Source organism: Alexandromys fortis, unplaced genomic scaffold (genome assembly GCF_014885135.2).
Source record: "Alexandromys fortis isolate MF-2015 unplaced genomic scaffold, M_Fortis_MF-2015_v1.1 scaffold_322, whole genome shotgun sequence".
NCBI lineage: Eukaryota > Metazoa > Chordata > Mammalia > Rodentia > Cricetidae > Alexandromys > Alexandromys fortis.
The window spans coordinates 81,587-96,449 of NW_026068222.1; the positions used below are offsets into that span (position 1 = coordinate 81,587).

Sequence of the window (14,863 nt, forward strand, 5' to 3'; positions counted from 1 at the left end):
TGAAGCACCTGCAGACCCAGAGTTTACTGTGGCTGTTGTTCTCCTTCTGTCTTTATGATTTTAGTTATTAAAGTAGAAAATGGGGAATAATTAATGAGTTTTCTTTGCATTGCAGATTTGACCCACAGATTTTTGTTACTGGATGTCCAAGTCAGGTAGTGAGTTTAGTCCTGGGGAGAACTGAGGAAGTGACTGTCTCCTGGAGGCTTGCCCCTTGAAGACACAGTCACAGATCCCGTTCTCTAGTGCCCTTGGGGACAGGCGAGCAGAAGAGACTCTTCGAAAGAAGACCATCTTTAGGTCTGACAACTAGGTCGGTGTTTGTAGAAGAGGTATTCTAGCTGTGAACCCTGCAAGCAGAAATAGAGGTTGGGAAAGTCTGGGGTTTGGTTAGGGAAGTGCATGCAGTCCGTGAGGATAAAGGACAAAGCATTGAAAGGTGAATGAGAAGTCAAGGATCTCACACTCCATGATGACTTTTGCTTTGTCCTTATTTTTCGGGAAGTTACCAGAGTGTTTACTGAACATGGGGCAATAATGTGATTTTACTTCTGCATTAGGTTCTGCAAACCTTGCTGTGCCTAAGAACCAGGCAGGCAACAGCAAGGTGAAAGTGCAGATAGACACCTCAGGGAGTAGGGCAGGAGGGCCCATGGGCTTGGGAGAACTTGGCTCGTGAGTGTCGTTTTTTTCTTTTCGAAAAATCTACATTTTCCTGTAAGAATTTCTTTAAGCAATCTTTGTGGACTCTACTGTGTATCATCCGTCATTTCTGGCTAAAGATCTGAATACTTCTAAGTCATCAGCCCTGAAACACTGGGGACCTAAAGATCTAGTTTCCTTACTGGTTTTTACCAGAAAGTATAACTGCCAGAACAACTGACTTCAGATGAAAATCTACATATGATAAGCATTATATGTTTTTTAAAAAGTAAATTTTTTCTGTGGGTTTGAACCTTTTTTCTTTAGACCATCAAAGACTTCATGATGCTGGGTTTCCTTTCTTGTGAATTGCTTTGTACCTGTATACTTGGCTCCCTGTGGTGTTAGCTCCTTAGCTTGCATTGAGAGACTCTGTGAGGAACTAGAGAAGGAACCCATGGAGGTGTATAGTATGAGCTTAGGATTGTCAAGGGTGCTTTGCTAATGACAAAAAAAAAAAAAAAAGGAAGAAAAGAAAAAAAATTATGAAAATTTCTTCTAGAAGCTAATGACATCAGAAATAAACTTTCTTTCCTTAAGCTACTAAAGTGCTTTTTGATCTTATGGATGGTGAACTGTGCATTGTGATCCTCCCTATTTCCATGGGTTACTAGGAATTTGAGAGTCAAGCTTATCATTAGCAGATAACATTGAAAAGAACCTAAGATTTCACTGTGTTGAGCTAAATATTTTACCCATTCTTATTACTTCAAATAGTTTGTCAGTGTTCTTTGAGATTGAATTTATTTTATTGGATGTCAGAGACCTTTTTTGGTAATATATAATTTAAATAGTATCAACTTTAAGCTTTTGCCTGTTACAAATAGGTTCTGAGAGTTGTGTGAACACTTTGACTAGATGTGTGCGCAGCCCTGGAACTGCTGTGCGGTAGCCTGGATGTGAACCATGGTCACATTTGAAGCTTTCCAGAAAGTTCATTGGATGGTCCCCTCCCTCGAGCATTTGTTTTACATCCAGCCAGAGTTTGAAGAGTCAATCTTGATTTAAAATATCTTTTGGCCAGTCTGCTTGTTTGCTTTGCTGTTTTTCATAGGTACTTTTCCAGAATGACTAATGGACTCAAGTGCGTCCCCCCTTTTTAAAAATTTTGTTTATTTACATTTGAATATCCCCTTTGCCAAGTGTCTGTTGGAGCCATTTGCCATATGTTCCCTTAATTCTGTGTCCTGATAGTGTCACAGTCTCCTTGCTGTAACTTTACAGTAAGGCATTTCTAACCTCATTCCATGAGATTTTCTCAGCTCTTAAGTTGCCACAGAGACTTAGAAGCCACTTACTAGTTACTCCGAATAAAAAAGAATGTTTCCTTGCCTTTTGTTTGGAGTCGGTTGTTAGAGGATATCACTTTGGTGAGCACAGCATCGTAACAGATAAAATCTCCAACAATATGCATTCCATTGTATTTTTAAAATGTTTTAATTTCTATTTCTTCAATCCCATGTTGTAGAAATTAACTTTACTTGTGAAATTTTACATTTTATTTTAATTATTCCTCTTAATTTTAAAAATGTAATGAACGTTTGATTCTTCATTCTCTGTAGGCTCTTGTATGACTTCTTTTCTTGTCTAACTGTATTGCTTGTCATCAGTAGCCATATCACTGCACATGCTAAGGGCACTGGCTGTTTATCCATCACCCATGCTTAGTTAGCATTTACTCTTAAAGATTGGCACCTCTAACTCTCTTCTGTTTGATAGTGAGCTGAATTCAAAGCTGCAGGATACTTTGGAACAAATTGAGGTAAGGAGCTTTTAAAATAGGCCAACCAGCATTTTCCCTTCGTGGGTGTTTGTCTAGGCAGGCCCAACATATTTTCTATGTTTGTTTTATTTTTCTTGCTCCTAGATCACTGTATTTAGATCTCTTGTGTTTCATTTGAAATGTCTGTGTATAGTCAGATTAATCTACATGTAAACTAGATAATGTTCCTAGAATTAGGGGGGCTTAAAGCAGAATCTGACAATATCACTATTTCTAGAAATAGTGACTCTTCAAACTCAAGATAAATGTATTGTCGTGTTGTAGTATAATAGAAACACTTTACAAATAATTGAATTTTATAAATTACTTTTCTTTTTGGATCAGTAAGTTGATTTCATTATGATTATTCGCTGATAAAAACTTGAAATTGCAATTTATGCACTGACAGTGCTGAAGCATGCATGGGCAGCCCATGTATGGCGGTTCTGTTGAACTTGTCCATATTGGGTTTCACCGTCTAAGATGAGGACGACTGACCAGATCTCTTCCTCAAGAGGGCACCACATCTCATTACAGGTGGTTGTGAGCCACCATGTGGTTGCTGGGAATTGAACTCAGGACTTTTGAAAGAGCAGGCATCTATCTCTTCAGCCCCACCTAACATCATGTTCAGATCATTGAAAACGTAGAGGTGAGAAGAAAAAGGTTTATCTTGAAGCTTTCTCATCCTCCTGTTTATGTTCAGAATCTTCCTGCCTTGTTGGCAGTCTTTCCAAAGGAGAGGCTCATTTTAATAAGCAATAAGTTACTGGATTCCCTTCACACCTTTTGCATTTTGACTTGGGTACTGTTAATCGTAAAAGTTAGAGTTGGACAATCCAATGACCTTTTGTGAAAGGAGTCCCTGTCATAAATGCAGTTGTTTGCTAATTAGAACAGTGTATGGTTGCCTATCACAGAAGGAACTGACTTCAATTCTGTAAGTAAATAGTGCTCTGAATATTTTTTAATGAGGGCTTTCTGTTGAGGATTCAGTATTTATTCAGGGTTTTTTTGTTTGTTTGTTTTTGTTTTTTTTTTTTTTTTTTGCTTTTTTGTTTTTTGGTATTTTGAGTCAAGGTTTCTCTGTGTATCCATGTCTGATCTGGCACTTGCTCTGTGGACCAGACTGGCCTCTAACTCAGTGATCTGCCTGCCTCTTCCTCCTTAGTACTAGGAATAAAGGCATGCACCACCATTGCTGAGCTCTTTATTAATTCTTAATATAAGATTTTTTTTCTGTGCATGTGGAAAATTATTTGAAAATGAAATAATTGAAATAGAAACCCAAAGTGCATTAAAAATGGAAAAGTTTAATTGGGTGTATATTTTCGAAGTCAATGTTTGGTTGAGAATTACTTTTTCTTGATTGCAAAATTATTGTATTTTTTTTTATAATTCCACACAGTTTACATAACGATGCAATTTTAGAAGATGTATAAGGAAATATAAAGCTAAGAAATATTATGAAGTAAGGTCTTTTGAAACTAAACTTATTTTGTTTTTTTCTTAAATGCTAGACATAGGTTTTAAGGCAGATAAATTGATAATAATGCTAATTATTTATATAAAACTTAAATATAAATCTTTATTATAGTGGATAATTTTAATTTACTTATACTTGGTTTTGACTGATCCAGTATAATGGTAAATAGATATTAATTATAAATGAAGGGAAGGCAGTTTTAATATTTTTTCCTTAGCTTTAAAACAGTTTCCTCATCACCTCTTAACTTTTTCTGTTGCTTGCATAGGAACAGCTGGATGTAGCTCTTTCCAAAATCTGCAAGAATTTTGATATTAATCATTATACCAAAGTTCAGCAAGCTTATCGACTTCTTGGAAAAACACAGGTTAGTTCTTGTTGTCAGAGTCTGTTTGTTCATTCGCGGCTGCTCAGATCCGAAATAACCACTTAGAAACGATATTATATAAATTACTGTTTGGCCAGTCACTTAAGCGTATTGCTAACTAGCTCTTATATCTTTGGTTAACCCATTTCTATTAATCTGTGTATCGCCCTGTGTCTGTGGTTTACCAGGTAAAGTTCTGTCCCTCATCCAGCATCTGTCTCCTGTGGGGCTACATGGTTTCTCCTTGACTCTGCCTACTCTTCCAGTCTGGCTATATTCTGTTAAGCCATTGGCTGAAAGCAGCTTCTTTATTCATTAGCCCCTACAGAAGGACCTCCCACACCAAGTTCTGAGCAGATGTAATTCATAATTAGGAACCTATCAACCTTCATGATCGAGTGTGAATATTACCAGTGTGCTGTCCTTACAAAATTTCACTTAACAAAGTGCATTTTAATGCTTAATTTATAGGGGTAGCATATTCTTAACAGAGTCTCAGGGTGTAAATAATGTAACTGAAACATCCCAAAACTTTGCCAGGTTTGATATTTTCACAATTTTATGTAAGAGTTTTTGAAAAGTTAAGAGGTTAAGATAGGAAGATTGCAAGCCCAAGGGACTACATAACAAATACCGTACCTGTTTTCAAACAACCAGACAATCACAAAGTAAGGGAAAAAGGGTACAAACTAATTCAGTCACTGAGAGATTACATGCAGTGTTCTATACCTTGAGTCTTGGTCCTGTGATGTAGATCTTAATATGTGATTTTGTTTGTTCCTAGACAGGCTAGCCTGATTCCCTCAAATGTTGTATAAACTGTTGCTCATTGGGTACGTTTATCTGCCAGATAGGTCCATTGCATCTAGCAGATTTCCCCAGTGCTTGCGCTTGCCATGTAATGTACACTTATCATCCACAGTCTTCCATAGAAAACACAACACAAGGGTTGTGTTGTCCGTGTCTAGAATTATACATTTATTCACCTAACATTTAAACATGAAAGACACAGCTTTTTGTTCTTTTGGTGCTATGTTTTTGTAACATGAAGGGCTGGCTTGCTTGTTAGGGGTTTTCTGTCCTGTCCAGTTCCCATAGCTGTTTAGCCCCAAAGAAAATCACACAGAGATCTCTATAAGTTATAAAGCTGATTGGCCCACTAGCTCAGGCTTCCTGTCCACTCTTGTAGCCTATATTAACCCATTATTCTGATCTATTTCAGCTACATGGCTCGGTATTTTTTTCAGCTGTCAGGTCACATCCTGCTTCCTCGGTAGTCAGCTCAGGACTGGGAGGAGTCAACTTCCTTCTTCCCAGAATTCTCCTGATCTCATTGCATCATTTCTATTTCCTGTCTGGTTTTCCCGCCTATACTTCCTGCCTGGCCAGTCAGCGTTTATTTAAAACATGATTGACAGAATACAGACAATTCTCCTGCACCATGTTTTGGAAGGAAATTTAAGACTTTTCTAAATGTTTTAAATTGTTTACCATTAAAAATGCCTACTTTTTGTATTGTTAATTTCTGTATCATAAGCTGTGTTTTGGGAAAACTGTAAGAAGAAAGTCACTTGGCATTTCTCAGTGGAAATAGGGTTATGACTTTTAATTGAGTCCATAATATTGTTTTTGTTCATTAAATATACATTTGTACCTACCTACTGTATTGCTCTAGGTGCCAGAATATGGACTATCATATATGTTCTCTTTTGGTGAGGGATGCTGTCTTAGTTAGGGTTTTTATTGCTGTGTAGAAACACCATGACCAAGGCAACTCTTACAAGGAAAACATTTAATTGAGGCTTTGCTTACAGTTCCAGAGGATTAGTTCATTATTATTATGGTGAGAATGACAACATGCAGGCAGGCATGGTGCTAGAGATGTAGCTGAGAGGTTTTCATCCTGATCTGGAGAAGGCAAGCAGAGTGGGAGGGGAAAGGAGGGAGGGAGGGGAAAGGAGGGAGGGAGGGAGGGAGGGAGGGAGGGAGGGAGAGAGAGAGAGAGAGAGAGAGAGAGAGAGAGAGAGAGAGAGAGAGAGAGAATGAGAATGCACCCAGGCCTCAAACCTCACCCCCAGTAACACACCTCTAAGACTACACAAAACCACACCTATGCCAACAAGGCCAACCTTCTGATCAGTCTAATCCTTTCAAACAGTTCCACTCCCTAGTGACTAAGATATGAGTCCATTCTTAATTCAGACAGCACAGATGCACATGTGAAGTTTGTAGGGAAGTGCTTTAGAGAGCTCTACCCAGGGAAAGCAAAAGGTGTGCTGAAAAGTACTGACTTAAATAGGATTCCTGAACAGTGTAAGGGAACAAGTATTAGGCAGGACAGGGGACACAGAGATACAACTATATATTGAGAATGAACGAGAATACCAGTCATAAAACAGAACAGGAGCACAGTTTCACAATTCACACTCAACCTTAGTGGGATAATGCCACAGTTATATGAAAGTTTTTTTTGCAAACAGTCTATACCAAAGACTGTGACAGTTAATTGTAAGGATGATAATGATGTATATGTTATAGCTGATGAGTTTTTTCTTCTGTGTTTTGTCAAATCACTTGAAATTTATTTAAGTCTATAAAGTTACACTATTTGTGTTTTCTTTTCCTAGACTGCAATGGATCAACTTCATATGCATTTCACTCAGGCCATTCACAACACCGTGTTTCAGGTTGTGCTCGGCTATGTGGAGCTGTGTGCGGGAAACACAGATACAAAATTCCAGAAGCTGCAATATAAAGATCTCTGTACGGTATGCATTAGTGTTATTATTGTTCGTCTCTCCCCATTTCTTTCTAGCTACTGTCTGAAGATGCCACTAAAATAGAAACAAAACATGTTTATCATTTTTTCTTTTCCAATATAGTTCTTATACAGAACAGGTGAGTAGTAGATATATTAGGGTGTGCTTTAGTATGAGGCTTGACTGACGGGTAGCTCAGAGTGTGAAGAGCTGAGGCTGACAGCTGGAAATGGTAGTGTTATTTGTTTTTTTCTGGTCAGGTTGCGGAGCAGCAGTACCACAGACAGAAACCAGGCATCTCGTTGCTCCTCGTCCTTTTGGTTTTTTGAAGCATCTCACTCCCTTAGTCTCCCAAGTTCCAGAATTGTGGACACTTGCTACCATCAACTTGTTCGATCCTGTTAACAAGTGGTCTTGTCGAGGGCATTGGATGAAAGATATTGGGCAGGGCAGGTCTGTAGCTCCAGAATTGGAATCATATGAATCTGTGAATAGTTAGAGCCATGAGACCAGATAAGAAGATCGGGGAAAGGGTGCAGGAGAGATGAGGAAAACATTAAGCTGTTGGCTTGTGCATTCTGGCTTAGGTTATGGGGAAGAGAATAAAGAATCTCAAAACGTCGCTGGCAGTGTAGGGTGGTGTCACAGCCCTGTGCAGGAAGGGTTCAGAGGATGGCCTAGAGCTAAATGCAGTGACACTCCATGGGCCACACGGCTGCAGTGTGCGTGCCATTGTCAACTGTGGGCACTCATTCCAGCCTGGTCTCTCATGGGACATTGTAAGCTTCTTCAGACTTCAGGTAAGGAAATACGGAACACTTCTAGGAAGTAGACAGCAGCTTTAAAAAGTATTTCCAGGAATTAGCATGAAGAATCAGTTAATCTTCATGTTTCAACAAGTTTGTGACATGTACAGGACACACACTCTCACACACACATGCCTGTTGGGAACTGGAGAAATTTTCTTCCTTTTCAATATTCTACAACAGTGATTCTCAACCTCCCTAATGCTTCTTCGATCCTTTAATACAGTTCCACATACTGTGGTGACCTCAACCATAAAATTATTTTCTTTTGCTGCTTTATAATTTTGCTACTCTTTTGAATTAAAGCACTGTTGCGAATTGTAATGTAAATATCTGTGTTTTCTGGTGGTCTTAGGTGACCCTTGTGAAAGGGTTGTTTTGACCCCCACAGGGATCTCAACCCACAGGTTGAGAATAGCTAGCTGTTCTAGAGGGCGTATTTGATATACTAGGAAGTTAATAATGACAAGTATTAATGTAGTTGAAATACCTTTTAAAAATAATTTTCTAGTCAGGACTGTTTTGCCTATTTTTTGAGTCTGATACAGTTACATAATTATATACTTGTCCACTTTTAAATAGAGCTATCATTTGATATTTCTGAACTTTGAAACATTAATTTTTTAAATCATGTTTATTTTATTACCAAAATTGTCACCTTTGTTTTTGATTTTATTAGTGTGCCTCTAATTGATAGATGACTTTAAGAGATGAAGCAAGTTACAAAAATTTTGCAATTTCTATTAAGCAGAAAATCCTACTAACTGAAAAGGGCATTCTAGACAAATATTTAGATATCCTTTATACTGGTTAGCTCTGTTGTTTTTATCTGTTTGTGCATATTGTGTGTTTTTATATGCTTTTTAAAGTCAAGACTTCATGAGATGGTCCTTGACATTCAGATTATTTAAGGCTGCAATTTGGGGGAGGCATATGTATTTTGATGAATGAAAAGTTATACTTAATGTATTCCCTATTGTGTTTCTTTTGGATTATTTTCACTTGAAAACAAACTGATGAGAAAGTGATTTTTTGAAATAGCTTGTATGTTTTAAAATTACTAGATAACAAATAGCTTATTATTGTGTGTTGCCTCTTGAGTCAGTGCTTTTTAAGATTATTAGTCATGGAAAGCACACACATGTGGAATATTTCTCAATACCTGTTAGTAGAAATGAAATGATCCACTGGTAAACTATTTGAAAACTGCCATTCTTAATTCAACAGTGTTCTTATATTTAAATAATTGCTTTTATGGTCATTTCAGACATCATAACACATAACAAATTTCTCATTTGAAACTTTGAAAAAAATATATACAAAATGATACGTGCTTTGCCTACTTTATAATACTGGTATCTTTTTAATTAAGACTATTTATCAGTAATTAGACACCTAAGCCTGATACTCGAGTCACTTGCTGTGCCACAGTTGTTATTTAAGCAGTACACTCGGACGTTGTTTCTGTCTGTGTACCTATGTAACACTAATAACCAAATGCTTGATAGCTGAGAATAGCCGCTTTTGTATTCAAGGCAGGAGTCTATACAGGTGCTGGGAATACTTGTCAAGTGTTCTATTTAAAAAACATCTATTGAGTGTCATATTGCTTCTCGTGTTATGTAGGAGTCATGGCTCCAAGCTCAGGCATGTCCTGTCCAGTTCTGTGCTTTGCCTGCCACTGCTCACCTTGCTGGTGGTTAGAAAGTACAGCCTAGCACATGCAAAATCATTGGAGCCTTGAAGCTGGCCAGGGTGGGAGAGCATGTTGTTTAACCATGTTTCCACTTAGAGACAGTGTTCAGGCCATAAATGATACTTTTAGCTCACTGAGTGTAGTGCTATTTGACCAAGATTGTCAGTGCAGCAGCATTTTTCCAGTGGTACTAATGACCTTTTGATGACCTTGTGACTCCAGGGTTTAAGTCTGTGAATCTCTCTCTCTCTCTTTCTTTCTCTCTCTCTCTCTCTCTCTCTCTCTCTCTCTCTCTCTCTCTCTGTGTGCATGTGTGTGTGCATGTGTGTGTGTGTGTGTGTATGCATGTGTGTTTTGGGTCTCTTTAAGGTACCAGAGCATCTGTCCTCTGCATGTTTGTTAGAATGTGAGTAGAGTGCTAAATATAAATATGAACCAACAAAATTGCTGTAAGGGCCCCTAGAATTCCTGATGCTGTACTTTAATAGTAAAGCATCTTTCTGATTTTTTTGGTAGATACTTAATAGAATATTTTTATACAATTGTATAATAAATCAGAGACTGTCAGTGTCTTTCATATTTATCACTTTACTTTTCACTGTAGCAGCTTTGAAAAGATGATATTCTTCCATTGTATAGTTCAAATTCAGAAAGGTTGCTTATATTTATGGCTGGATTTGCACTCTGCTTTGGAAATCACCTATGTCACCCTGTCTGTTTAAGGCTAGTTGGTGTCTTCATTTGCCTTCTGATCAGGTAGGCTACTGGCAATGGTTGGTAGTAGAGATGGGAGGTCCTAGGCTTTCTCTGAACTGATTGGGGTGGCATAGGAGGCCAGATCTGTGGAATTTAAGCCATTAATCAAGATTAGATTAAGGAGCCTTCATGGTGTTGAGATTGTGTTCACACTTGCGCACTGTGAGAGCCAGGTTGGTGTTTATTGCCACTGTGCTTACCTAAGTTAGGAGACATTATCATTTCCGTGCATGTGCGAGTTTTCCTTTTAAAGTTATTTAGAATAATGCTTTTCTGTATTAACCCCTGTTTCTCAGGAGACTGCACCTCTCTTTCCCCTCTCTGTACCACTTTCACTGGAGGTGAATGTGGAAAATAACTGTAGCGGTAGAGAGATACTGGGAATTGCACTTCTGTTTCCTGTCCTTAAGGACAGTTCAATGTAGATTGCCTTGGGTGGGTTACTCAGTCTAGGGGTTGTAACCCACCCTGCCCTCAGTTACTCCAGGGTCACGGAGAGGTGCTATCTGGAAGAGAATGGGCTAGGAAAGAAGGAGAAGGCTAAGCAGGGATTCTTGTCAAAGCCTCCGTTTATTAGAGTCAGGGTTGCTACTTATATAGCCCCTGGATGAGGGGCTTGGGGGGCAGCGGTACGGGATCTCGTCGCATGGTCCAGGTCATGTGGTTCAGGTTAGTCACATAGGCCAGGAGGTTATGTTAGGTCAGGTCACGTAGGCCAAGAGGTCATGAGTTGCCACACCTAGTTCCCTGGATAGCTGGAATGTGAGGCGGTTCCGCTAACAGATAGCTCTCCATTAACAGCTTAATTGGGTGGGGTAGGTTCTGTCAATAGAACGATTCTTAACACAATTATGGGTGTGGGGTTCTCTGCAGACTCCCCAGGGTGATGGTTCCTGTAATGATTTTAGGAGGAAAACGGCTCCTGACAGTTCAAGAGGAGGTGTTTTATTCTGTTAGTATTTTCTGAATCGATTCATTCATGATTAATTGCACTTTTCCATCTATGAACATAGACCTGGAATTGCTATGTGGGGCCACACACAGTATACCTGGCCTAATGCAAATGAGTCCTTCAGTCAGAACTTGAGCCAAGCTTTTTTGTTCGACATTTATTAACTGATGACTGTCTTAAGCAAATGGTGAGGTGGGAGGTCTGGGCACCTCTCTCTTTTATGGAGGTAAAACAGATCCAGAGTGGTGTCTTGTGTAAGAAGTGACTGGCCAATGCGGAACTAGTTCCATCTGGAACCAGGGCCTCCACTTCCTTGGCTGGGTGCTCTCCATCATGCTTTGATTTCTATGTGGAAGTTTTATAGGCTATTAATCCAGACAGTAATTTTGTCTGGTCATTTTCTTTGCCTGCCTGTTTTATGATAGTATGTCGTTATCTATTTAATTTTTCATTTTGACTGTCTTTGGTCATGGTTTATCTGTGCCTGCGTAATATAATAAGGTTTCCTGTGAAATCTGGAAATGCTTTTTAAAAACATTTATTCCTTGTCAATTTCTTAATACATACAATGTATCTTAGTCATATACTTACTCCCTTGCTTCCCCCAGACCTCCAATATAAGCCCCCCTTCATATTCTCTCCTCACCACACTCTTGTTTGTGATAATTTGAGGAGTCTGAGTAGTGCTGACTGTGTGCATATGGCTGTCTACCTGTGGCCATAGCCCTGAAGATAAAGGATTTCCTTCCCTAGCAGCAATTACTAATAGCCCCTGCCAAGGTTACTTTTCTGTTGCTTTGAATAGACACCAGACCAAGGAAGGCAGCGTATGAAAGAAAGCATTTAATGGTGGCTTGTTTAGTGTTTCAGAGGGCACCATCACAGTGGAGAGTATGGTAGCAAGTGAGCAGACATGGCATGGAGTGGTAGCTGAGAGTTTACATCACATTCGTAAGTTGTGCAGGCCTTCTATAGCTAATCCTGGCTGCTGTGAGTTTGGTAGTGAAGCAGCCCTGTCATGTTTAAAAGTAGCATTTCATACTGAGATCTTTCATCCTGTCTGCCCCCTCTCCTGTGATACTCTGTTCAGCCTCTCAGGAGTGGATGTGGATGTACCGTTTTGTTATGAGCACTCAGAGTCACTTATTCGCTCTTTGACCATTTGTGAATCTCTCTGTCAACTGCTGCCAGTACAGAACTGAAACTTTCTTGACCTAGGTTGAAAGCAGTGCCTATAAACATAAATATTTAGAAGGCAAACCGATGACATACCCAGTTAACAAAACAGCAGTACTAGACTTCTGTCCCTCCTCCTCCGCCCAGGTCTTGTGACCTACCTAGCTGTGGACTTTTGTGTAGGTTTACGGTATCGGGCATGAACTCCTGTGGAACAGGCTCATGTCTAATCAGAAGGCAGTTGGTTACTCTGATAACTGTCCTGTCACTATTACTTCTGTGACACATCTTCCTTGTCAGGTCATATGATGGAGGAAGGTCATTGGCTAATAAAGAAACTCCTTGGCCCTGATAGGTTAAAACATAGGTGGGAGGAGTAAACAGAATAGGATGCTGGGAGCAAGAGGAAGTGAGGTTAGACTCTGCTCTGCTCCCGGAGAGACTTGACAGCTCTGCTCTCTGGAGCAGAGACACCAGGCTCCGCTCTCCCAGGCAGCTCCGGTCCAGGATGGACATAGGCTAGAATCTTCCTGGTAAGCGCACCTTGGGGTGCTTACACACATTACTAGAAATGGGCTAGTCCAGGTGCGAGAGTTAGCTGAGAAGAGGCTAGATAGAAATGGGCCAAGTGGTGTTTAAATGAATACAGTTTGTGTGTTGTTATTTTGGGCATGAGCTAGCAGGCGGCCGGGGTGCTGGGGACGCAGCCCTGCTGCCCTTATTTCAACAGTCATATACCGGTGTGCAGATGTGAGCACAGAGTAAGTTCATTGATGACTTTTCTCCCCCAGTGACCTGCATGGCACCTTTCCTCTCCGTGATATCTAGTCAGCAGACGAAATGTTTCCATATCAATTCCAGTTTAGTTTTAGAGGTACTTTTCATAAACTAATTAGAATATTCAGGTTACAAGTGATTTTATTTTTATTTTTTAAAATTTACTGACTGATTTGTGATTTAAAGACCAGGTTTCACTATGTAGCTGGAGCTGGTCTTGAACTTGTAACATATCTGTGCTGTCTCTTTTGTGTTAGGTTATAGGTGTGTGCTACCATGCCTCACTTTTAAGTACGTTAGTAAGAAGCAAGTTTTTAATTTTTTGAGTAGATGCTAATTGCTTGTACAGTATAGTGGAAATGAATCAATCTTATTGCAAAATGAGTCTTATTCCCAGCATATTACAAACACAGAGATTAATATGTCAGAATTTATATACACTGGAAACACCTTTAAATACACACACACACACACACACACATATATACTAAAATGGTCTCTGTTGTTTATGTTTTAGAATATAAACTTAGATGAATATTGTTTTGCTATCTAGTATTAAATTTATTATTCTTATATGCTTATAGATAGTGATGTATTAGGTTATAATAAAATTTAAGTTCTTTTGGGAGACTTTTAGAAAAAGTCATTGATTTAGTTAGATCTGAGCAGGTTTACTATAATTTCAGTTGTTTTTGAAAAATATAATAGGTATATTATCTCTTGCTTCTTGTATCTGTTAAACAGTAACTCCTAAATCATAGCATTAGAAGAGGAGCCCTTCCTCCTCATATTGTGTAGAGTAAAAGGTAGTATATTTAAGTTTTAATTTTGTGGTTTGATAAACTATGATGTGATGTAGAAATTCATTGCCAGGTGGGAAGCTTGCAAGGCAGAATAGGAAAAAGAATGCAGAAGGCCTGTTTTTATAGAGTAAAAAGATGGGGGCAGAGCCCTCATGCACATTCCTTAGGGCTTTGCAGTGTTTCATAAGCTGTGTACCTTGCATTAAAATGTTTTACTTTATTGGAATATTTGTGAGTTCTGGAGCATCTATAGAAGTCAGAAATTGTAAAAGTGTTTACTCATTTTCCACAGATGAAATAATTGAATGATAAATCCAGCCTCCATTATGTCATTTGTGACTCTGCTCCAAGAACAAATATAAAGCCACGTCTACATGTTTAGACATGTGTTTGAAAAAGCATATGTATCTGGTTATTTACCATTCTAGTTAGTGTGACCCTGGGAAAATGGGTCCTGAAATGAGGTGGACTAATGTCTCATGCAATAGCCAGCTGTATCCAGAGACTTAGACAGTTTCTACTCTGAGGGTTAAGAAAATCATGAGTAAGGTAGTCAATCATAAGGACAAGCCGCATGTGGAAAAACCGTGTTTTTCCATAGAGGCCCATGAATAACAACTGCTGAAGTGAACTCACTCTTATCTACACCGTGAGGGGCATGAGAGCACATTCCAGGAATAACCCATGTTAGTCCATGGAGGACCAGAGGTTACAAGACCGGTTCACTTGGACTTTTCTCATAAGGTCTCAGGAATCTCACATGACTCCATTCTTGGACTGTGTTCTGACATTTGGGGAAGTTAAATGTATGCTTTGAGAAC

General features: G+C 39.1%; 1 protein-coding gene across 1 annotated transcript in view; it reads left to right on the top strand.

Annotated features, from left to right (window-relative positions):
* The window catches only part of Vps50 (VPS50 subunit of EARP/GARPII complex), a 106,618-nt gene that overhangs the window by 31,761 nt on the left and 59,994 nt on the right, over positions 1-14,863 (top strand). The window contains exons 10-12 of the mRNA XM_050130583.1: positions 2,422-2,464; positions 4,219-4,317; positions 6,945-7,085. Coding sequence (XP_049986540.1) covers positions 2,422-2,464; positions 4,219-4,317; positions 6,945-7,085 — 283 coding nt within the window. The remainder of the gene's footprint in view (positions 1-2,421; positions 2,465-4,218; positions 4,318-6,944; positions 7,086-14,863) is intronic.